The sequence below is a fragment of the Microtus oregoni genome, unplaced genomic scaffold (genome assembly GCF_018167655.1).
Source record: "Microtus oregoni isolate MIOR12 unplaced genomic scaffold, Mior012 000005F_ref0000423, whole genome shotgun sequence".
NCBI lineage: Eukaryota > Metazoa > Chordata > Mammalia > Rodentia > Cricetidae > Microtus > Microtus oregoni.
The window spans coordinates 8,564,304-8,585,794 of NW_024543064.1; the positions used below are offsets into that span (position 1 = coordinate 8,564,304).

A 21,491-nucleotide genomic window follows, 5' to 3' on the forward strand; every position below is an offset into this window, starting at 1 on the left:
AAGGGACAGAATGTTTTCACTTCAAGGCCCATGAAGCTCTGGGTTACAGCCCCGGGATTTTGGAGGAAGGAATAGGTGTCAGAATGGAGACACCAAGGGTTGGCCCAGCTTGGCGGCTGCCCCACCTCACCAGTAGGTGGCATTAAAACTTGGACTGAACGCAGAACATGGTGACAAGAACTGTCACCCCCCAGTCAGTCACAGAGCCTTCTCAAAAGGGGCTGAGATGCCAGAAAGCAAGCAGCCTAAACACACACACACACACAGCCTGACACACCCTTCCCACTGCCTGCCACCCAGCATGGAGCCAGCTTCTAGACAAGACCTGTCCAGGAAGTTTAATGCGAAGCAGGAATGAAAAGAGTAGCCAAGCACACACACACACACACACACACACACACACACACACACACACACACAGAGAGAGAGAGAGAGAGAGAGAGAGAGAGAGAGAGAGAGAGAGAGTAACCAAGTAACCAAATCTGGTGGGGCCCCCACAAAACCGCTCCAGAGAGGGATGAGGACAACGCAGTAAGTCACAGCCTAACTTCTGAGCCAAGAGGGGTCTACAGGGCAAGCACCCCACACTCCCTTACCAAGCCCTGTTGTGGATTCTGGGCAGCTAGGATGTCCTCAGGCGCCAGGCTCAGCCAGTCCCTCCTTGGTCTCACAATCCTAGCCTTTGTCCGCTGGCTGCCCAGGCCCAGCTGGCCCCATACCAACCCAAGAGCCCCTGGAAACCCGAGCGTCTGGACTGTCACCAAGTACTTTTCCAGGCCAGGCCAGAGGCCCTCGGGAGACAGCGGTGGAGACGGGGAGACGTCCATTCATCTGCACTTCCATTATCTCCTTCTTTGGACAAATATTTATTGCGTGCCCACTTTGAGGCAGGCACAATGCTAGATGCTCGGGATCCTGCAGCAGCCCCATGCCCCCCTCGGATCGTACATTCTAGAAGCGACTGCCGTGGAAATGCAAATGGAAGCCATCCCACAATAAAGCAACAAATCCTTCTCTCCCGCAGGGACCAGGCTGGAGGAAGGGGCGGGGGAGAGGCAGGTGCAAGGCGTGGATGAGGCAGGTGAGGATGCTACCAACTAAATTAAGGCCTTTCTACCCCAGGCTTCTGCCCCTAGAGGGCGGCTGGGGGTAGGGGTCGCTCAGGGTTCCACCCACACGCTACTGTTGGTCACCCGGGCCCCGAACCAGCCCTTCCAGTAGACCGAGTCCTGCCCTCCGTGCTCGAAGCGGACAAAGCGGACGCCTGGCCCGTAGTCGGTGAAGGTGTGGGAGATCTGGGGATGAAGGGGATTGCGTCAGTCTCAGAGTTCTACGGCTGTTCCTGTCACCCCACGAGGGCGCAGCGCCCCGGCCCTAGCTCTGATTGCTGCCTGAACTTGGCGCTGGCTCCACGAGCCCGGGACCACCCTCTCGGCGCCGGAGATCTGTGGGCGGAGCTTCCACCCAGGATGTCCTCGCCTCCGCCCCGCCCCCGACTCTGCAGGATCACCTCCATCCAGCCGCCTTCCTCCGGCACTGCCACCTGCCCGGTGTTGAACTCCGCCAGCACATCTTCGTGCTCCGACAGCAGCCTCACGGTGAGCTCGTACAGGCTGCCGGCATCCGTGCGGCCCGAGTACCTGCAGGGGAGTGGCGGGGTGCAGGCCTCATCTGCTGAGCCTCACTCTGCCAGAGATCTCTTCTGGCCAGTCCAGCATCCATGCCTGGCCAGTGTCTCCCCCCCCCCCCACACACACACACACAGTGTTCCCATTGCACAAATAAGGAAGCTGCGGCCACAGAGAAGAGGGATCTGAGCCTCAGAGCCAAAGATAGGGACTAATGAGCCAGACCCAACTTTGGAACCAAAGCCATGCTAGGGGGTACGTATTGTCAGGACGGTCACACTCACAGAAATGGGACTGTATATGGATATGTGTATACAGGTAGGGTGTAAGCCTTGCCTTAAGCGAGAGCAAGCGCGCACACATTCGCTAACATTTTAAACTCAAGGCAGGAAATAGCTTTCTACACGTTGTGGTCACGTGTGGACCTGTGGGTCACGTGGCCGCAACACAGAAGTGTGGCACACGACCATTCTCCCTTCCCTTTAGTCCTGACCACGCCCCTCCACAGCCGCTCACCAGTCTTTCACCACGATGGCGGGCTGGGTGGTGTCCAGCAGCTCCTCCCAGTAGCCCTCGGCCTGCAGATCAATGACCTGCGCTTTGCGACACCACCTGGGGGAAGAGGCATCAGGATCCCGCAGGCCCCTGCTATCCCCTTCCTCTCCCCCCCTTGCCCCTTCTTCTTACTCGAAGGAGGAGGCGAAGTACTTCTTAACGCTGTCATCTTGGGTAAATTCCACCCCACTGTCTCCGGGCAGTTCCTCCACCCTCCAGCCGTCCCCACCGTGCTCCACGTCACACCAGCCCTCCAAGTCCTCTGTGGGGACACAAGAGCCCCACCCTGGTCACAGGGCCCCTACTTGAGGCTGTGGCAGGGCTGGCTCTTGCCTTGGTAGTGGGAGGCAGAATGGGTGTGGGTACTTCTCAAGGTCTCAGTGGGCAGAGGATGAACGATGGGACTGTAGGCGCTTCCTCATTCTACCCCGTCCCCGAACCCAGAGTCCACTGGGCCTGTCCATCCGCAGTTCACTGAGAGTGGATACCCTAGGAAGGCTCTCCAGGGAGCAGAGGATTGTTCTGGGCCGGATATTACACCGTGTTTCATCTCATTTAAACTTTAAGTGGGCTGGCACCAAGGGCCGTTTTCTAGAGGGGGCAATGAGCACTCCGGTGTGTGGCCCTCACCTTCCCCGCACGGGTTACGCAGCAGGTTGCGCCTCCTCTTGCTCAGAAAGTAGAACTGTTGCCAGTGGTCCCGCTCATCATCTGCGCAGCCCTCGGGCACCAGCCCCTCCTGCTGGCACTTGAGCAGCCACAGTGGGGCGCCGTCCACCAGCTCCTTCCAGCGCAGGCACACCAGGCGGCAGGCCTGCACCAGCTCCGAGGCTGGCAGCTCGGCCAGCACGCGCAGCAGCAGCGGCTCCGGCAACTGGGCCAGGTACTCGACCGCCTCGGCCTCTTCCTCCTCCTCCTCCTCCTCCCGGGGCTGCTCCTCCTCTGCACTCGCGTCGGCTCCCGCCTCCTCTGGCTGCTCCTCTGGGCTCACCTCCTCGGGGTGGCTCCCATTCTCTGAGAACCGGGGAGCAAGGGGAAGCTATGACTCCCAAACTGTCCCCCTCCACGTCCTACTCTGAGGCAACCACGGCAGGGGGCCAGAAGTTCTTAGCGGGGATTTGCTGGCATTGGCCTATAATCCCAGCATTTAGGAGGCACAGACAAGTGTATCTCTGTGAGGCCAGCCTGGTCTACATAGAGAGTTCTAAGAAGGACTAGTAGTTAAATTCTCTCTCTCTCTCTCTCTCTCTCTCTCTCTCTCTCTCTCTCTCTCACACACACACACACACACACACAGAGAGAGAGAGAGAGAGAGAGAGAGAGAGAGAGAGTTAGTTAGTTCTGTGGCTCTAAACTGTGCCCAGGAGGGAACCCCACGAAGGTAGAGCCAAAGACACTCCCCCTAAACCAGAAGAATTGCTTCAGCTGCAGCTTCCCCCACAGGGCTAGTAGGCACCCACAGGTAGGTATCTGGGGTTACTGATGATCTTGTACTTGTGGGTCAGTTCTCCTAAGTACCCTCCCAGACCTCTGGTCCTTGCCTCCTCCGGGGAGCCTTCTTGGATATACTTTTAGCACACTCTCTCCCAGCCCACACCCAAAGGCATTCACGATGTCTGTGTATAGTGGACTTAGCACAAGAACATGGCCTGGGAGACACTGCTTTCTTCTAGTGCCTAGCCCCTCGTGTGGAGTGGGGAGCTACTGTATTTTATCAGCACTTAGCAAGCATAAGTTACTGCTGGGAGCATCTGAATTACTTCCTAAATCTTCAAAGCATCTATTTTATGAAGGGAAAGGGAGGTGACAAGGTCCAGGACCACACACAACTTATAAGTACTTGGAGTCTGTGTTTGAACCCATTTGGTCCAACACAGGAGCCAGCTTTAAGAGCCGCGGTGTTACCAAAAGAATGTTTTTGAGCCAAGCAGTGGTGGCGCATGCCTTTAATCCCAGCATTCTTGAATCCCAGCATACTTGAAGCAGAGACAAGTGGATCTCTGTGAGTTCGAGGCCAGCCTGGTCTACAGTGTGAGTTCCAGAACAGCCAGAACTACACAGAGAAACCCTGTCTGGAGGGGGAAAAAAAAACAAAGCAAGCAAAAAAAAGAATTGGTTGCATTAGTATTCTGATCTTGGTTTTGATACTGTGGATGAAAATGCTCAGATTTGAAGGTGTGAAGTGAATTGGTATAGGTCCCACTGGCAGTATTAGGGTAGAAGACCCAAGGACTCAGAATGGAGAGAATGGGCTAGCAATTGGGCTGTCCCGAGCCAGCCAATGTTGCATAGAGTGGGGATGGGAAACCAACAGGGGGAGAGGTACTGGGTGATGGGGGAAGGGTGCCCCCTTTCCCATCCCTCACCCTCAGCCTCCTCATCTGTGAAATGGAGTCGGCATTGTGCTAGACCATCAAATTTATACTGATATTCACCCCGTCCCCCACAGAGGGGCAGGGCATAGGGACAGCCACTCTTGCTAAAGTCAGAACCCCATGGTGGGGGCAAGGCCCCAAGAAGAAAGCAGTATCTCTCAGGCTGTGCTCTCGAGGTCAGCTCACTGCACACCCAGGACGGTGTAGGCAGTAGGTATCACTTGGATCTGAGCCTGCCTCATCTGGGCCATGGAAGCCTTGAGTAAGCAGACACTAAGTGCCTGGTATCTCTGAAGGAGAGAGGGCCAGTGGGGAGGGGACCCAGTCACCCCGGGGAATGGAGGTCACTTCTCTCAGAGGTCCTGAAGATTGGGCCCTGAAAATCCAGAGCAGTTGGGGAGCAGGCCTGTGGCAGGGAGGGGACAGGTGGCCTATTCCCCAAACCTCCGATGCGATGCAGCCAGCAATCCCCACACTGCCAGCATTGGAAAGCTGAATCAGAATTTACCCTCTTTCTTTAGAACACACAGAGTTCTCTATCAACCATGGTGAATCTTACACACACACACACACACACACACACACACACACCACTTTCCCTGCATTTCTATGATTTGGGGGGGGGGGCTTTTTTCATATGTAGGGGTTTACTCCTCTGTTGGCACAGGGCATTATCAAGCAGTGAGGGAAACGGCCTGTTCATCCTGTTTCCCACAGCTCTCTGGAGAGCTGGACCCAATGTCCTCACCTCTCCACCACCACCCCAGCCCTGCCCTGGCCCCAGCGGATACCTGATGCTCCCGGAAAGATGCACCTCACCCAGTCCTCTCTCCTGGCCCCTAGGCCTGGCGTTGGGGCCCCAGATCGGATTACAGCCCCCCCCCCCCTGCTCTCTCGCACACAACTCGCCACATTGTTGCTGTAGGAAAGTTATCTAACCCTGGACGCTGACCCCACGCTGACTCACTCACCTGGATTGGGCCCCTGAGTCCAGGGACTTCCTGGGCCCTAGGGGAAAAATAGGAGCCTATTCTGGGGCCCTGTAGATGATGTTGGTGGAGAATTGGGAGTTGGAAGGGGCTTCAGTTATGGAAGGTGGCTTGGCCGCCTTAGAGGGCCTCGCCTCTCCTAAAAAGTGGTTTGTGAGGAAGGGGTGGGGGTCATGGCAGGCAGCTCTCTAGCCTGACTCAGCAAACAACCACCTACAGGCCCAGCAGGGAGCTGGAAGTGGGAAGGAGTGGGGTCTTTGGTGCCAAAAAAGATGACTGGACAATCCTTGAGGACCCAGAGCATCCGCCAAAAGTAGCCCAACTACCTACTACCCAGCCCTAGCTTGGTCCCAATGGAGCAGACCACTAACCCGACACAAGGCGGCCCCTCCAAAGGAGGGCGTCCCTCAGGAATCTGGTACGGATGAAAAGTGAGGCTGGTGAGCCCAGGACCCGGCGGGGAGTCCGGAGGCTCATGAGAGAGGGAGGGCAGGCAGAACTAGCAAATGGAAGAAGTTGATGGAAACTAAAGCTTGCAAGAACCCGGCTCTCAAACCCGAGGAAGTCTGGAACCTGGGATGCCAGAGTCCTCCGATGCCATTTTGGAGACCCAGGCGTCCTCCTCCCTCCACACCAAGACACCAAGCAGAAAACTGCTCCCTAGACTGTCTCCGGGATTTTGCTGTCCCGAAAGTTTGAGCGCCGGCTGGGGCGCTCGTCCTCCCGATCTCCCCGGTCTGGCGCGAGCGAGCGGGGCCGGCTACGGCTACCTGGATCACCATCTCCATCCATCGCTGCGGCACCGTCGACAGAGAGGAACCCGAGCGCTGCGGGTGGCGAGTCCTGGAGATGCCCGCGTCAGCCTGGTCCGTGCCACTGCGCCTCTTAAAGGCCCCGCGCGCCCCGCCCAGCCTCTGACCCCACGCTGGGGGCCGGGAGCCCCGCGCCCCCGGAGCCCAAGGTGCGGCTTCCAGGAGGAGCCGGGTACTGGGGAGGGGCACCCACGGGCTGGGTGGGCTCCCGGTGCGCCTGGAGGGTGACGGCGGAAGGACACCAGGGGTCGGGCATCTGGGGAGGAGAGAGTGCGGGCGCCAGGCCAAATGGAGTTTGGGGGTATCAGCGACTTCGCGCCCCCCAGGTAATTTTCCTACGTTGCGGTGGGGGCACGTTCCCGGAGTGCGCAGGTGAGGCGGAGCTTGAAGGAAATGTGGGCGGGGACTTAAGGGCAGTGGGCGGGGTCAGCATTGGCAGAAAGGCGCAGTTCCAAGACCCAGCGTTGTTGTGCAGCCGGATCAAAGGCGGGTGACAGAAGAAATGGGGTGGGGAGGAGGCGTGGTCTGCCCAACAGTGGACGGATCGCACCCCGGGCCACCATTGGCGCGGATGGATCAGCCCCAAGAACCGGGGGTACGGCGCAGCGCGGCTAAACGCGAGTGACTAGGAAAACCGGGAGGCAGAGGGACCGATGTTGTGGGGCGGGGTTGGGGCGGGGTCTGCTGAGCGGTGGGCGGGCCGTATTCTGGGATCTGTTCTATGGCCAGGACCGGTCACGCAACACAACCAGGCGCTGGTGACCAAAGGAGGGGGGACTGAGCGCCCCGTCCGGGGGAGGATTGGCGAGTAGTAGACAGGTCTGTAACCCCCGGCCACGCAGGCCCGGGCAGTACAGCCTCACGGCCTGGCGGGATTGCACAGCTCTCCTGATCGCAGGTGACCTCGGGAGGTGGAGCACGCAGCGCGGGGACGGAGACGCAGTGGGCAGGGACCTAGCGGTGGCGAGGGCAGGTGCCGTTCTGCGATCCTGGAGGCCCAGCGCCTTTAAGGCCCTGGCCTCGGGGCTTACCCCCCACTGCACTGTGAGACCTCGAGGACCTGGGCTGGGGACGCCATCGGTGCTCAGAGGTCTATATCTCATCTTGAGCCGGTAGCGCATTTTAGGGCCACGCATAAGAAATGAGAGACTACCGGGGCCCTGGGCGGGGGAGGGCAGCTTCCGCTAGAGCCCAACCACCGGGGTGCGGGAGGGAGATAGGAAGGCTCCTGTCCACCCGCCCACCTTTCCCCAGTTTCAGGTAAGCGGGTCAGGTTCTCTGAGATCTTGAGAACGTCACTGAGCCTTTTGTACTCCGTGACGGGTCCTGAGACAGTGATAACCCCGCTCATCATCTCTCGCCTTTTCCCCTGGGGGGATGGGAGAGGATGAGGAGTGGCAGACCGGAGCTCACAAGGCCTCCCATTGTTTTCCTCTTCTTAAAAGACTGCCGGCCTATTGAAAATGGCTGGCTCTGCCTTCAGTAAAGTCCGGAGCTGCTTCCCCCTCCTCTCCTGTATGTGTGACCTTGGGTAGCTCCTTGGGCAGCCACAGAGCTGTCCTTAAGGGTCGGGTTGGAAGAGATCAGAGCTCACCATTTCCTGAGAGATTCCCTAGCCCACGCACCTGGAGCTGCCCCTGCTCCTAGAGGGGAGTACCATTCCCGCCCTGTTTGCTACAGAGGAAACTGAAGGTCGCCAGCGCAGCCAGTGACTGGAGAGAGCCGGTGCCAGCTGAGTTAGGACTCTCTCTATCCCTGGGCGCTGGAAATGCCCGGTGCCAGGGAGGAGGCTGGATGTCTAGCGTAGCTCTCTAACACCCACAGGGGCAGGCCAGGAGCCGCTGCCATGGCTGTAGGCAATATCAACGAGCTACCGGAGAACATTCTCCTGGAGCTGTTCACCCACGTCCCGGCCCGCCAGCTACTGCTGCGCTGCCGACCCGTCTGCAGCCTCTGGCGAGACCTCATTGACCTGGTGACCCTCTGGAAGCGCAAGTGCCTTCGAGAGGGCTTCATCACCGAGGACTGGGACCAGCCCGTGGCTGACTGGAAGATCTTCTACTTCCTGCGAAGCCTCCGAAGGAACCTCCTTCACAACCCGTGTGCGGAAGGTGGGTGCAGAGTTGTCTGCCTTGACAGGACACATGCTCTGTAAGGAGACCAGCGGACATGTCCTGAACACTGGTTGTGAGCCCTTTGACCATACATTATGGCCTTTATTCCTCTCACAATAATTCTTAGAAGTAGGAACTATTAATGTACACGCTTTTCAGATGGGTAGACTGAGGCCAAGGGCACTGTTTGTTATAGATTATTTCTCAGCTGGGTATGCTGACACCCACGGTAGGGAGTTCAAGATCATCCTTTAGAAGCCAGTCTGGGTTACCTGAGACTCTCTCCAAACAAAGTGATTATTGCTGTTTCTATTGGTGCTAATACTATAATCCCAGCACTGGGGAGACAAGCAGAAGAAGGGTCATAAATTTGAGGGTAGCCTCTCCTAAAACCTTTCCTAGGAAAAGAAATGGTGGCTGATTGGACCGGGCTGTGCCAAAGACAAAAGTGGAAGCCACAGTCTGTTGTCCTCACTTACAGACCCCAGGTTAGGCCTGTGGGGACTGTCCCAGAAGGAATCTTGCCTAGGGATGAAGTCTCTTTTGCACTGTGGTTCCAAGAACAGGTCAGAGCCAGGCAGTGGTGGTGCACACCTTTAATCACAGCACTCGGGAGGCAGAGGCAGGCGGATCTCTGTGAGTTCGAGGCCAGCCTGGTCTAGAGCGTGAGTTCCAGGACAGGCTCCAAAGCTACAGAAAAAAAAATCCTGTGTCAAAACAAACAAACAAAAAAACACAAAACCTATGCGATAGAGACAGCCTGAGGCCCAAAGCCTTCAGGGATTAGGGCACCCAGAGCCTTCTCTTTTGACGTTTATTTATGCGTGTGTTAGGTGTGTGGGGTGGGGGAGAGCTGTGAATGTTGCAGCTGCACACGTGAAAGTCAGGACACCTTGGGAGAGTCGGTTTTCTCCTTCCACCACGTGGGATTGGAAGGTGTCCATTTCACGTCATCAGGCTTGGTGGCAAGCGCGTCTACCCGATGACGCATTTTGCCAGCCTTATGTTTGCTTTTTTGAGACCGGGTCTTGCTATCTTGCCATGTAGCCCCGTCTGGCCTGGTACTCAGTACATAGCTTAGACTGGCCTTGAACTCACAGATATCCTCCTGCCTCAGCCTACTGGGATGGCAGGTGTGTGCCTCTGTGCTTGATTCTAGCTAACAAGAGGACCAAGGCTCAGAGAAGGAAAGTAATGGGCCCATGGCCACACAGCCCATGTCTGCTGGAGTGAGTAAGAGGCAAGTCTGTCTGCCAGAGCGTTCTCCGTCACCGCTGGGTCTGATCACCCAGGATTCTTCTTCCCTACGCCCAGAACACACAGGAGGCACTAATGTGCCACCTACCATGCCAAAGCACAGGGCTGGAGGGCAGCTGGGACTCCCACCTCTGAGAGGAAGCAGTACTTGGAGAAGGTGCCCTGAGGGGTCTCCTGCATGGTAGATTCTGCTCTCCCCACAGAGGGATTTGAGTTCTGGAGCCTGGACGTGAACGGAGGAGACGAATGGAAGGTGGAAGATCTCTCCAAAGACCAGCGGAAGGAATTCCCCAATGACCAGGTCAAGAAATACTTCGTGACTTCCTATTAGTAAGATCTAGGGCCTTCGGGTGGGGGGAGCCCAAGCTCTAACATGGGGTCCCATGCTGAACTCCAGCCCCTCCTCCTCCCTGACCCAGCACCTGCCTCAAGTCCCAGGTGGTGGACCTCAAGGCTGAAGGGTATTGGGAGGAGCTGATGGACACCACCCGACCGGACATCGAGGTCAAAGACTGGTGAGTGATGGGGCGAGGGTCTGGGGGGGGCCTGCCGTCCAGGCGCCCCACCCCTGCCCTGCCCCTCATCTCCCAGGTCCTCAGGGGCCCTTCCCTCTTCTACCGGCAGGTTCGCAGCCAGGCCAGACTGCGGGTCCAAGTACCAACTGTGCGTTCAGCTCCTGTCGTCGGCGCACGCACCACTGGGGACCTTCCAGCCAGACCCGGTGACGATCCAGCAGAAGAGCGACGCCAAGTGGAGGGAGGTATGTGGGCAGGGACCCCACAGGGACCAGGACACAGACCCAAACTCTGCCTTCTCTCACCTGGGTTTCTGCTCCTCTAAACCTCAGCCTCCCTTGCTTCCGCAGAGAAATAGGAGGAAGCTTCCGGCTTAGCCATCAGGGATGGGAGACCAGGAAAGCCCCAATTCAAAAAATATTTCCTCAAAGGATGTCTCAGTGGCAGACTGGTTGCCCAACATACACGAGGCCCTGGCCCATCCCCAGTTCTAAATAAATAACCCGGCCTGAAGACATGCCCTTGGCAGGTCCCATCACAGTTGCTCTTGCAGAAGAGCCAGGTTCAAAGCCCAGCATTCACATAGAGGCTCAGACCATCTGTAACTCCAGTTGCAGGAGATCAGTCCCCTCTTCAGTCCTCTGCAGGTGACAGACACGTAAATAGTTCCTATACATACATGATGGCAAACATTGATCATATAAGATAAAGTGAAACTTAAAATATATGCGATAAAAATAAATAAAGACGCCGGGTGGTGGTGGCACATGCCTTTAATCCCAGCCCTCGGGAGGCAGAGGCAAGCAGATCTCAGTGAGTTCGAGGCCAGCCTAGTCTACAGAGGGAGTTCCAGGACAGCTAAGGTTACACTGAGAAACTCTGTCTCAAAAAAAACCAAAATAAGTAAATAAATACGAATATAATGCTGGATAGATAGATAGATAGATAGATAGATAGATGAATGAAGGCTATGCCACCAGAAATGCTCAGTGCTGAGAAACTGAGGCAGCCATGAGTAAAGGCTAGTCTGGCAACTTAGTGAGGTCTTGTTCCAAAATGGGAAACAGTGAGAAAGGAGGGCTGAAGATAACACTCAGGGTGGAGCGCCCGCCTAGCATGTGCTGGATCAACCCCAGTATCACAGAAAAATAAAATGAAATGTTCAGGGCCAAGTATGGTGGCTCATGCCTGAATCCCAACACTTGAGTGGATGCAGGGGGATTAGGAGGCCATATATAGCAACATCTAGAGAGAGCAACATGTGCTGCCTAAAAGAGGAAGACAAAATCCAGAATGTGTGACTGCTGTAGTAATATCTAGCATCCCTACAAGAGACCCCAACTTTTGTGATTTATTTATTTGTATTTTGCCTGTTTGTGGGCCACATGCATGCAGTACCGAGAAGGCCAGAAGAGGGTGCCAGATCCCATGGAACTAGAGTTACAGGAGCTTGTGAGTCAAGGTGTTGTATTGTGTGGGTGCTGGGAATTGAGCCCTCCTGATGGTAGCCAGTGCTCTTAGTCACAGAGCCATCTCTCCAACGCCCCCACCCCTGCCTCCAACTTAAATTTTACTTTACAGTGGGAATGCGACCCACAGGAAACCCAGGAGCATCTGCCCTCACCAGCACTCTCCTGAGAATAGTTTTTATAATAGGCAATGGGTTTAACAATTATATCTTGAGTTTAGCTGGATTTTAGCGTATGGTGGGTCTGTCTGGACCTGTCCACCATCCATTGAGAAGACTGCCATGGTCTTACATAAGGTCTTCCTTTTCTTTATTTGGTGGGATTAGATATAGAGCCTAAGACCTCACACAGGCTAGGCAAGCACTCTACCACTGAGGCCAGATACAAATCCTGGTGCGGTGATGTAAGCCTGTGATACTAGTACTTAAGAGTCTGAGGCTGGGGGCGGGGCACATGCCTTTAATCCCAGCACTTGGGAGGCAGAGGCAGGTGGATCTCTGTGAGTTCAAGGTCAACCTGGCCTAGGAAGAGCAAGTTCCAGGACAGCCAGAGAAGTTTGAGACAGAGAAACCCTGTCTCAAAAGATTTTGTTTGGTTGCCAACACCATACCAGGTGTCTCACGACTACCTGTAATAGTGCCAGCGCCCTCTTCTGGCCTCTGTGGATACTGCACTCACATGCACAAACATATGCACACACGGATATCCAAACATAAGGACTAACATTTCAGCTCTGCTGCTGCTGTGAGAAAGCAGCTTTAGACAGCAAGTGGGTCCTGTTCCAGTAAAGATTTATCAACAAAAGTGCAGGTGAGGGGCTGGAGAGATGGCTCAGTGGTTAAGAGCATTGCCTGCTCTTCCAAAGGTCCTGAGTTCAATTCCCAGCAACCACATGGTGGCTCACAACCATCTGTAAAGACGTCTGGCGCCCTCATCTGGCCTTCAGGCATACAGACAGAATATTGTATACATAATAAATAAATATTTAAAAAAAATGCAGGTGAGCCAAGTGCTTATGTACACAACAGTTGAACCTTGAGTAAAATCCAGCCCTTTCTAAGCTGAGAAACATGATTCTAATTTTATTTTTACTTGTGTTTTGATTTATTTGATACAGGATCTCATATAGCCCATGCTGGTATCAAACTACTACATAGCAGAAGACAGCCTTGAGCTCGGGCTCCTCCTGCCTCTGCCCCCCAAGTGCTAAGATCACAGGTTTTTGCCACCACCTGGTTTATACTGAGGATTGAGCATGGGTCTTTATGCATTTTATTCTACCGGGAGAGCACTTCACTGAGCTACAGCTTCAACTGTTTTATCCTTTTCTGACAGGGTCTCAAATATCCCAGGAGGGCCTCTAAGGCAATACGTAACCACAGATGACCTTCTGGTCCTCCGGCCTTTGCCTCCTGAGTGCTGGAATTAGAGGTTGTACCATCATGGTGCTGGGAACAGAATCCCAGGCTTCATGCATGTTACATAAGCACTTTTGATGAATCTACATCCCCAGCTCTGTTTTTTTCTTGTTATGTTGTTCCTTTTTTAATATTTATCCTCATGTTATGTGTACATGTATTTTGCCTATGTGCCTAGGAGGCCAGGAAGGGTGACAGATCTCCTGGAACTGGAGTTATAGATGGTTGTGAGCTGCCCTGTAGATTCTGGGAATCATTTCCTGGTCCTCTGAAAGAGCAGCCAATGCTGTTAAACTCAGAGCCATTGCTTCCGTCCCCGGCTTTGTTGAGATGGGTCTTACATAGAAGTCCCTGACTGCTCCCCTCCTTCTGTCTGCACCCCAGGTTTCACACACATTCTCCAACTATCCTCCCGGCGTCCGCTACATCTGGTTTCAGCACGGAGGCGTGGACACTCATTACTGGGCCGGCTGGTACGGCCCAAGAGTTACCAACAGCAGCATCATCATCGGGCCCCCGCTGCCCTGATGGCCCCTGAGCCCCAATCCTCTGAACCCTAAACAGTTGTCAGAAAGGGCCAGGCTTGGGAAGGGGGAGGGTAGAAGCCAGGCACTCCCAGACCTGTCTTTGTCCCCTAGCTGCCTCTGTAAAGCTTCTAGGGTCTGGGTCACACTCCTCTCTCCAGAGCCCAGCTCTCCAGCAAGGTGGCCCCTCTAAAGGGTGCAGTACCTGAGGTTAGGTGGATATAAGAGTTTCCATAGTTACAACAGAGAGATCCCCAAGCTCAGATGCTTGCCCAGATCTGTCTGTACCTTCGACCTTTTACTCCCTCAGGGTCCTTAGAGCAGGGACGGGTTTGGGGACTGCCTTTTATGATGCAGACACTGGGGGACAGTCTGGGGTGGAAGTTTGCTCTGCTGGCCAGACTTCAGCCTGGCTGTCAACTATGGCTTTTGTCCTGGGTGTCCTCCTTGCTTTGGCTTGGAAGTCAGGACTGGTACCAGATAGGCAGGTATGGTCACACTGTCCTTGTCGCCAGCAAATCCCAGAAAGCCAGGTGGGCACCAATGAGTCTGGGCCCCCAAGAGGACCCAGAGGAATCCCAATCAGGATGTGGGGCGGGGGGAGGATAGACCCAGATTCTGGGGGCTGGAATGGGGAAACAGAGCAGAAGGACCTGGCCAAGTTCTCTATGGCTTGGAGATGTCCAAGCCCCAACTGTTGGATCTTCCATTCCCACACTGTCCCCTGACCCCAGGTCCACTCCATCCCTCCTACCACACAGCCAAATAAAACGTTTCCCAGCCTCCTGTGCCCTGTGGCTTTGGAGGGAAGGGTGGGTTCACGGACAGTCCTGCCTGTCCCTAAAGAGGGAGGGGTGTCGCTGCTGCCCATGCTACAGAGAGGGGCTGACCATTTCGGGATGGGGTCATGGCAGCCCTTAATCCTGGTGGATTTCTCTGCGCAGCCCAAGCAGGCTGTGCCAGGACCCACTTACTGTTGTCCCCCTGCCCAGAGCCTTACTGCTTTAGATTGAGCACAGCACACAGTAGGTGCGCAATACTCATCTGAGTTAATTATCTCACTCAACAATAAAATAGATGGGGGTGAGCTGGGATGGACCAGTCACCTGCCTTGACCAGAATTAGTGACGTCCCCTTGAGCTGCACTCTTGGTTCACAAGCCCTGATGATCGCCTAAATAGGCACTTGATAAACGTTTGAGTTAATTAATTTTGACTAGGACCAGATAACGTTTTTGTCCTCAGGATCACTCAAAACCCAGAAAGAACCTGGACATCAGAGATCCCACCAGGATCTCTGTGAGTTCAAAGCCAGCCTGATCTACAGAGTGACTTCCTGGACAGCCAGGGCCAGGTAGAAAGGCCTTGTTTCAAAACACCAATAAGCAAAACAAATAAACAAAAAGAAAAAGCCGGAAATCGAAAAACGGCCCTCCGGGTGGGTGAGCGCGGGAGCGGATAAATGGTGGCTGGTGGTTGGGATTAGAGTCTAGGTAGCGCTTCCTTCGCAGGAGAAGGAAGCCGGAGCCAAGTGGGAGCAGGCTGTTGAGCCGCCTGTCGCCTGGAGAGGGAGACCGAAGCCCGGAAAGCAGCAGCGTGGCGAGGGCCCCTAGGACCCCGAGCTCGTCTTCGCACCGACGCGGAGAGCCGCTGCTCGGTGCGTGACGCGAGTGGGGGCCGGGGCGGGGCGGGGCGGGGCGGGGCGACCGAGGAACTCGTCGCCAAGGTGCAGGCCCAAGGCCCAGCAGAGCTGCGGCCGCCCGGTGCCCAGGTCGCGGCCGGGTGGGGCAACGGGGATCGGGGAGGGCAGAAGGGGGTGGGGGGGCGGAGACGGAGGTCACGCGCTCGCGGGGAGGCTCGGGCCAGACGCGACCGGTGTCCTCGAGTCCGGCGCCGGGACGCTGGGCCTGCGGTCCGTACTCGAGTGTCCGGAACGGTGGCGACACCGGCTTCTCCTTGGTGCAGAGGGCTTCAGGCGCCAAGCAGGGACGTTCGCGAGTGAGCCGGCCGGAGCCCGGCGTGGATTTTTCCACCCAGGCACATCAGGGGCACAGCCATCTCCTTTGCAAGGTGGCTTGTTGCGGGTGAAGGTGTCATTGGGGCGGAATTGCCACCAGGGCCACGGCAGTGGGAGGTCCCTACTCTGGCGCCAGTGACTAGGCAGCGATCAGGAGTTTGGCAAAGTCTTTTAATCCACATAGTTTTACCTGGGTTTTTGTCGGTTGCTTCTGAGGAACTTGGGCCTCCCAAGTGTTAGATAAGCAAGCTACCACCCGGCAGCTCCCCCTTCCTGCCTCCCCCTGCGAAGTACTTGTTCCTGCCAGGCAAGCATCCTCCAAATGAGTCACATTCCCTGCCCTGTTTACTTTTACTTTTTATTTTGAGACAGGGTATAAATTGGGGCTGGGCTGAAAATTTCAAAATTCCCTCTGAGTTATCTGGGATCATGAGGGTGTGCCACCACTGATCTTCATTTATTTATTTATAATTTTGACACTTTTTAAAAAATGGTAAGCATTTGGAAGACTGTATCAGTCTGTACCCTGCTTCTCTCAATCACCTTTTTTTCTTTAATTTTATGTGCATTGGTGTTAGCTCTCCCGGAGCTTGAGTTTCAGGCAGTTGTGAACTGTCAAGTGGTTGCTGGGAATTGAACCCGGCTCCTCTGAAAGAGCAGCCAGTAATCTAAAGGCTGAGCCGCCCCCGCCCCCCCCCCCCCCCCCAGCCCCTGGAAGCTGCCTCTCTAGCTAAGCTTTTAAATAGGGCCCAGATCCCTTGTGGTCCTTTCCTCCCCTCCGTGGTAATCACTCCCCCAGGGCAGGAGCCAGTGTGCACGCGCCCTCCCGTGTTCTGGGAAAGGAGCCCTCACAAAACCACCAGCTTCCTGGGAGTTTCTGTTTCCCCGGGAAATAGGTGGAAAAGCGTTTTCCCCAGGCTTAGGCAGCTGTGCTCTTTTGAGTGACAGCTTAGAGCCCGATTCAGCCCACCCCCGCCCAGGGGCAGGTGAGGGGGCGGGAATGACCTAGAGTTTACAGACACTCCCCCATTCTGGCCTGCCAATCACGTAACGCCTAAGGCAACATATCAGCACCTGGGCCTTAAAAACGAAGTTTTACTGCAGTGACGTCAGGACTAGACACGGAAAACTTAAGGAACTGGGGAGTGACCCTGGAAGACTCTTTCCGGGTCAAGGGGCCAACTGGATCTAAAACAAAGCAGTTTGGGGTGAGGGGTTACGGACAGTTTCCTGTAACCCAGGCTGACTTAGAAATCTTGGATCCTCTTTCTACCACCTCCCAAGTGCTGGAATTACAAAAATTCCCTCCCAAGTGCTGGAATTACAAAAATTCACCACCAGACCCCTCTCCTAAACAATTATTTTTCAGTGTGTGTGTGTGGGGGGGCGTTTAAGAATCTTGTCTTTTTGTGGTTGTTGTGTTTTTGTTCTTTTTTGGAGATGAAGCCTTGTTCTGCTGCCCAAACTGGCTTAGAACTGCTGGGCTCAAGGCCGGGGATACAGTTCAGTGGCGTGCATGAGGCCTTAGGTTCCATCCCTAGCACTGCAAAGAATTTTTAAAAGCTTAATTTTGTTCTCGTAGCTGTTTTTGAAAACCAGCCCAGGCTGAGCTGACCTAGAATCCGAATAACCCAAACAGACTTTTTTGTTGTTCTTTTTTTCGAGACAGGGTTTCTCTGTAGCTTTGGAACCTATCCTTGGAACTAGCTCTTGTTAGACCAGGCTGGCCTCGAACTCACAGAGATCCACCAGCCTTCCCCGCCCCCCAGTGCTGGGATTAAAGGCGTGCACCACCACCGCCCGGCCCTAGCAGACTCCTTGATACCTGGAGCACAAGCCGCCCAGTCCGGTACAGCATTCACGCCACCCTTTGCCAAAGGCTGGTAGCAGGGTCCCTGCGATCTCAGGGACCCTGCCCCACCCCCACCCTATAAGTGCTTCCTCAAAGGGTTTCGGGTCAGAGGAAGACCCGCCTAGCAAGCTCTAGAACCTTGGGAGGGGAGGAGGCAGTCCTTTCGGATTTCTGCTCCGGGCTCACCGCCTCTGTCATCCTCTACCGCTCCCAGGCCTGGAAGCAGAGCTTCCTGTTGCCACCATGGTCAACATCAACGAGCTGCCCGAGAACATTCTGCTGGAGCTGTTCACCCACGTCCCGGCCCGCCAGCTGCTGTGTAACTGCCGCCTGGTCTGCAGCCTCTGGCGAGACCTCATCGATGTGGTGACGCTGTGGAAGCGCAAGAGCCTGCAAGACGGCTTCATCACCGAGGACTGGGAAGAGCCCGTGGAAGACTGGAAGATCTTCTATTTCCTGTGCAGCCTGCAGAGGAACCTCCTTCGGAACCCGTGTGCCGAAGGTGGGCTGCGGGGGGCGGTTCGTAAAGGCCAGGCTGCCGTGAGAGCCTGCTGTCTACTTTCCTGAACCTCCCGGCCTTTGTGCTTGCTCTGCGGCAGGCACTGCCTGCAATGTTCCCATGTCCCCAGCACTTACCGTGCTCTTGTTCCTTGCTGTTTGGGCCTCAAACCTGCCTAGCCCCTTCATCTATTAAATTATTCTGTGCGCATGACTGGGGGGTGAGTGCATGTGGCAGTCAGGGGGACCCACGCGGATCCTTGGGATTCAACTCAGGCTTGCCAGCAAGAATCCCTTGTCTGCCTAGCCATCTTCACTCCCTGGGTGAACGCCTGAGCCAGATGTGGCGGTGAACACCTTTAATCCCAGCACTAGGGAAGCAGAGGCAGGCGGATCTCTGTAAATTCAAGGCTAAACTGATCTACAAAGTGAGTTCCAGGACAGTCAGGGCTACATGGACTCCATAAGGAGAAAGAGGCCTTGTCTGTACACATCGAATGTCTGGCATATTTTCCCTGTCCCCGCTATGATTCTGGAAAGGCAGACAAACAGTGGGGAGTGGTTGTCTACATTGTAGAGTACTTTGGGCCCTGAAATGTCGCTTGACTTAGCGCTTAGAATGGCCATCGTTGGAGGATGACCAAGACTCAGCCGTGCCTCAGACACTCGATCTCCCTACGTGACCGATTCCACTCAGAAGCTGCCCAGCCAGGCTGCCAGCTCAGCTCAGGACACCTAACCAAGCCACTCTTTGCCTTTTATGTGGCCCCCATGTCTAACCTTGCTTAAATCTCCCAGCACCCCGAATTCTCTCACTCTTTTCTATGTTGGGGAGCCCCCTAGAATACATGAAAACACTGTGAGCTCGTGGGGGATGGGCGAGTGGAACGGCAGAGCTCACCTGGTCGCTGGAGCTTTTCAAGGTCTGCTATGCTTAGCCTGAAGGGTGGGGGGAGTCCCTGGATCTGACCCCATTCCTGAAGGTCCCTCCCTACACAGGACTCCTGCAGCTACTAGCTCAGGGGACACCAATGTGCCATCTTGGCACTTGCCCAGGAAAAGGGTATCTAACGGTGTCGGAACAGTGGGTTCCTTTGGCCCCTAGGAGCTGGGTCACACAGCTCCCATCAGCCCTAAGGTCAGCTCCATCACAGACCCCTTGTGATCATAGTCTGTGAGGATTGAATGTGGTTGTGGGGGCCCCGTGGCAATATGAGAAGTGAGATGTAGCTCAGAATTCTCGGTCCTATTGTTTGGGGCAGAGTAGGAAGGGGTGAGACTGAAGTCAGAGGTGATGCGGGGGACCCAAGGCACAGAGGATGTTCTTGGACTGGTGGGGTGCTATCCATGGCTGCTGAGTACCCTCCAGGAGAAGAAGCAAGCTGATTAATTCATAACCCCCTGAAGTCTGCCAGGACCAGAATGGGCCTCAAAGTGTGTACCTCAAGGCTGCAACTGCTGGCAGAGTTTGAAGGGAATCTCACCTACGCTTCATTTTCTCCAGAGAACATGGAATCATGGCGGTTAGACTACAATGGTGGGGATGAGTGGAAGGTGGAGAGCCTCCCTGGTGCACATGGCACAAACTTTCCTGACCCCAGGGTCAAGAAATATTTTGTCACTTCTTATGGGTAAGCAATGATGTGGAAGAGGCTGGGAGGCTGGAGGAGGCCATGCTGGGGGCAGAGAGTCGGGGGGACCCTGCCAACTGCCAGGATAAGTGGGGGCCTCTAGAAGTTCAAGGAGGGGGTCCAGGAGCAGTGAACTTAGTGGCGGTTGCTGGCAGTCAGAGGGTTTCAGGTAACCAGGAGCTCACTGAACATAAAGCCGTGAGCAGGAGCCAACTACACACCACTCTCCACGGTGTCCCATGGTATCTAACGCCCCATTTCCTTCATATAGACCCGAGGAGTTTCAGCCAGGGTCTGTCCATTGGGGGATGGGGAGCCCCTTGAGCCGTCTACCTGGCAAGGAAGGACCCTGTTTAGCACACTGGCAATGCAAGTCTTGTCCTCTGTCCCCAGCATGTGCCTCAAGTCCCAGGTGGTGGACCTCAAAGCTGAGGGCTACTGGGAGGAGCTGATGGACACCTTCCGGCCCGACATTGTCATTAAAGACTGGTGAGTGGCCTTTGTCCCCATCTGTGTCTTCCCTCCAGCCAAGCCACTGTGACAGTTGGTACAAAACTTCAACCGTGTTTGTAAATGGCCACTGAGACCTCCGATGAGCTAACTGCCCTGGGACCCCAGGACTCGGGCCCTCCCTGAGTTTTGTGACAGCTCACAGCCTTCTTACACAGTGCTTCCCACCCCTCCCCGCAGTTATTCCATCTTGTATTGATTTCTTTGGTGCTATGGATGGAGCCCAGACCTGTCTCAGGCTGTCGTACTCTCCACTGCTAAGCTCCAACCTCAACCCTTCCCTATTGTCCTTTCCCAAGTTCCCCCTCTGCACCTATAGTCACTGGCACAAGACTCTGGGGACCAATCCCCTGGGAATAATGGAACAAGCTCTAAGCAGGCCATTGCATGGGTTCCGGAACATCTACTGTACCATATGGTGAGACTTGGAAAGACATCTTCAGAGAAGACCATTTTGGTTTTCCAGCTCACACCCTTTTCTTGGATGGAAAACTGAGGCAACATGTAGATGGATGCCTCCGGACACAGGGAGTGCAAAGCTTGCTAGTAGTCATGGACAGAGGGGTACTTACAGATGGGAGCTGTCCCCAAAGCCAGCCTTCGAAAGCAGGGGTGCCCACCCTCTGCTCTATCCTCCCTAGGTTTGCCCCCAGAGCAGACTGTGGCTGCACCTATCACATCCGGGTACAGTTGGCCTCGGCCGACTATATCATTTTGGACTCCTTCGAGCCTCCACCTGTGACCATCGAGCAGTGGAATGATGCCACGTGGAAGGAGGTGAGACCCCACCTGCCCGCTCAGCCACTCGCTTTCCCCAGGGTCAGGCTGTGGAAGAATGAGGGGCAATTGTTCTGCAGTAACTACATTCCTGCTCCCCAGTCTCAATGGCTGCTTCTCTCCTCCTCCCCAGGTCTCCCATACCTTCTCAGATTACCCTCCAGGTGTCCGCCACATCCTCTTTCAACATGGGGGCCAGGACACCCAGTTCTGGAAAGGCTGGTACGGGCCCCGCGTCACCAACAGCAGCATCATTATCAGCCACAGGACAGCCAAGAACCCCGCCCCTACCAGACCTCCGCCTGAAGATACCCTAGTGATGGGCGGAAGACACCCTTCTTTGGATGCAGAAATCCATCCCTTGGTAGACTTTCTCTGACAGCCATCTGTCCACCTCTGCCGGCAAACCCATCAAGCCGGCCTTGACATTTTGTTGTAATAAATGTTTTCAGTAAATCCAACCTGGTTTGGGGTTTACATGCAGGTGGGGTTCCGGCACCCCCCTTCCCCTGCACTCGCTTCTCCTGTTTTGGTTATTGACAATACAGTCA

General features: G+C 55.1%; 2 protein-coding genes across 14 annotated transcripts; one reads left to right on the forward strand and one right to left on the reverse strand.

Moving 5' to 3' along the window:
* Window positions 1-668: 668 nt before the first annotated feature.
* Window positions 669-6,455, reverse strand: LOC121448122 (F-box only protein 2-like). Of its 2 annotated transcripts, none has more exons than XM_041651860.1 (6): window positions 5,919-6,225; window positions 2,814-3,197; window positions 2,316-2,445; window positions 2,145-2,240; window positions 1,511-1,640; window positions 669-1,295 (listed from the first exon to the last, which is right to left on the reverse strand). In XM_041651860.1, the coding sequence occupies exons 1-6, from the start codon at window positions 6,022-6,024 to the stop codon at window positions 1,161-1,163; spliced, it is 981 nt and encodes a 326-aa protein (XP_041507794.1). In that variant the 5' UTR covers window positions 6,025-6,225; the 3' UTR covers window positions 669-1,160. The 2 variants fall into 2 exon arrangements, with proteins under 2 accessions (XP_041507794.1, XP_041507795.1); XM_041651861.1 differs by lacking the exon at window positions 5,919-6,225 and adding an exon at window positions 6,318-6,455 and having other exon boundaries at window positions 678-1,295.
* Window positions 6,382-21,395, forward strand: LOC121448119 (F-box only protein 44-like). Of its 12 annotated transcripts, none has more exons than XM_041651851.1 (9): window positions 6,382-6,508; window positions 8,184-8,470; window positions 9,934-10,031; window positions 10,355-10,490; window positions 17,739-18,026; window positions 19,527-19,653; window positions 20,047-20,142; window positions 20,805-20,940; window positions 21,074-21,395. In XM_041651851.1, the coding sequence occupies exons 2-9, from the start codon at window positions 8,206-8,208 to the stop codon at window positions 21,317-21,319; spliced, it is 1,392 nt and encodes a 463-aa protein (XP_041507785.1). In that variant the 5' UTR covers window positions 6,382-6,508; window positions 8,184-8,205; the 3' UTR covers window positions 21,320-21,395. The 12 variants fall into 12 exon arrangements, with proteins under 12 accessions (XP_041507785.1, XP_041507784.1, XP_041507783.1 ...); XM_041651850.1 differs by lacking the exon at window positions 6,382-6,508 and adding an exon at window positions 6,835-6,954; XM_041651849.1 differs by lacking the exon at window positions 6,382-6,508 and adding an exon at window positions 7,056-7,178.
* The last annotated feature ends 96 nt before the right edge of the window (window positions 21,396-21,491 follow it).

What these genes read in the sequence shown, in the direction of transcription:
- LOC121448122 (XM_041651860.1), bottom strand. Translation starts at nt 6,024, where the DNA reads ATGAGCCTCCGGACTCCCCGCCGGGTCCTGGGCTCACCAGCCTCACTT. An exon ending in TACTTCGCCTCCTCCTTCGA is followed by an intron (nt 2,241 to 2,315) that starts GTAAGAAGAAGG and finishes CTCTTCCCCCAG; the next exon opens with GTGGTGTCGCAAAGCGCAGG. An exon ending in GCCATCGTGGTGAAAGACTG is followed by an intron (nt 1,641 to 2,144) that starts GTGAGCGGCTGT and finishes ACTCCCCTGCAG; the next exon opens with GTACTCGGGCCGCACGGATG.
- LOC121448119 (XM_041651851.1), top strand. Translation starts at nt 8,206, where the DNA reads ATGGCTGTAGGCAATATCAACGAGCTACCGGAGAACATTCTCCTGGAG. An exon ending in GCGACGCCAAGTGGAGGGAG is followed by an intron (nt 10,491 to 17,738) that starts GTATGTGGGCAG and finishes TACCGCTCCCAG; the next exon opens with GCCTGGAAGCAGAGCTTCCT. An exon ending in GACATTGTCATTAAAGACTG is followed by an intron (nt 20,143 to 20,804) that starts GTGAGTGGCCTT and finishes TATCCTCCCTAG; the next exon opens with GTTTGCCCCCAGAGCAGACT.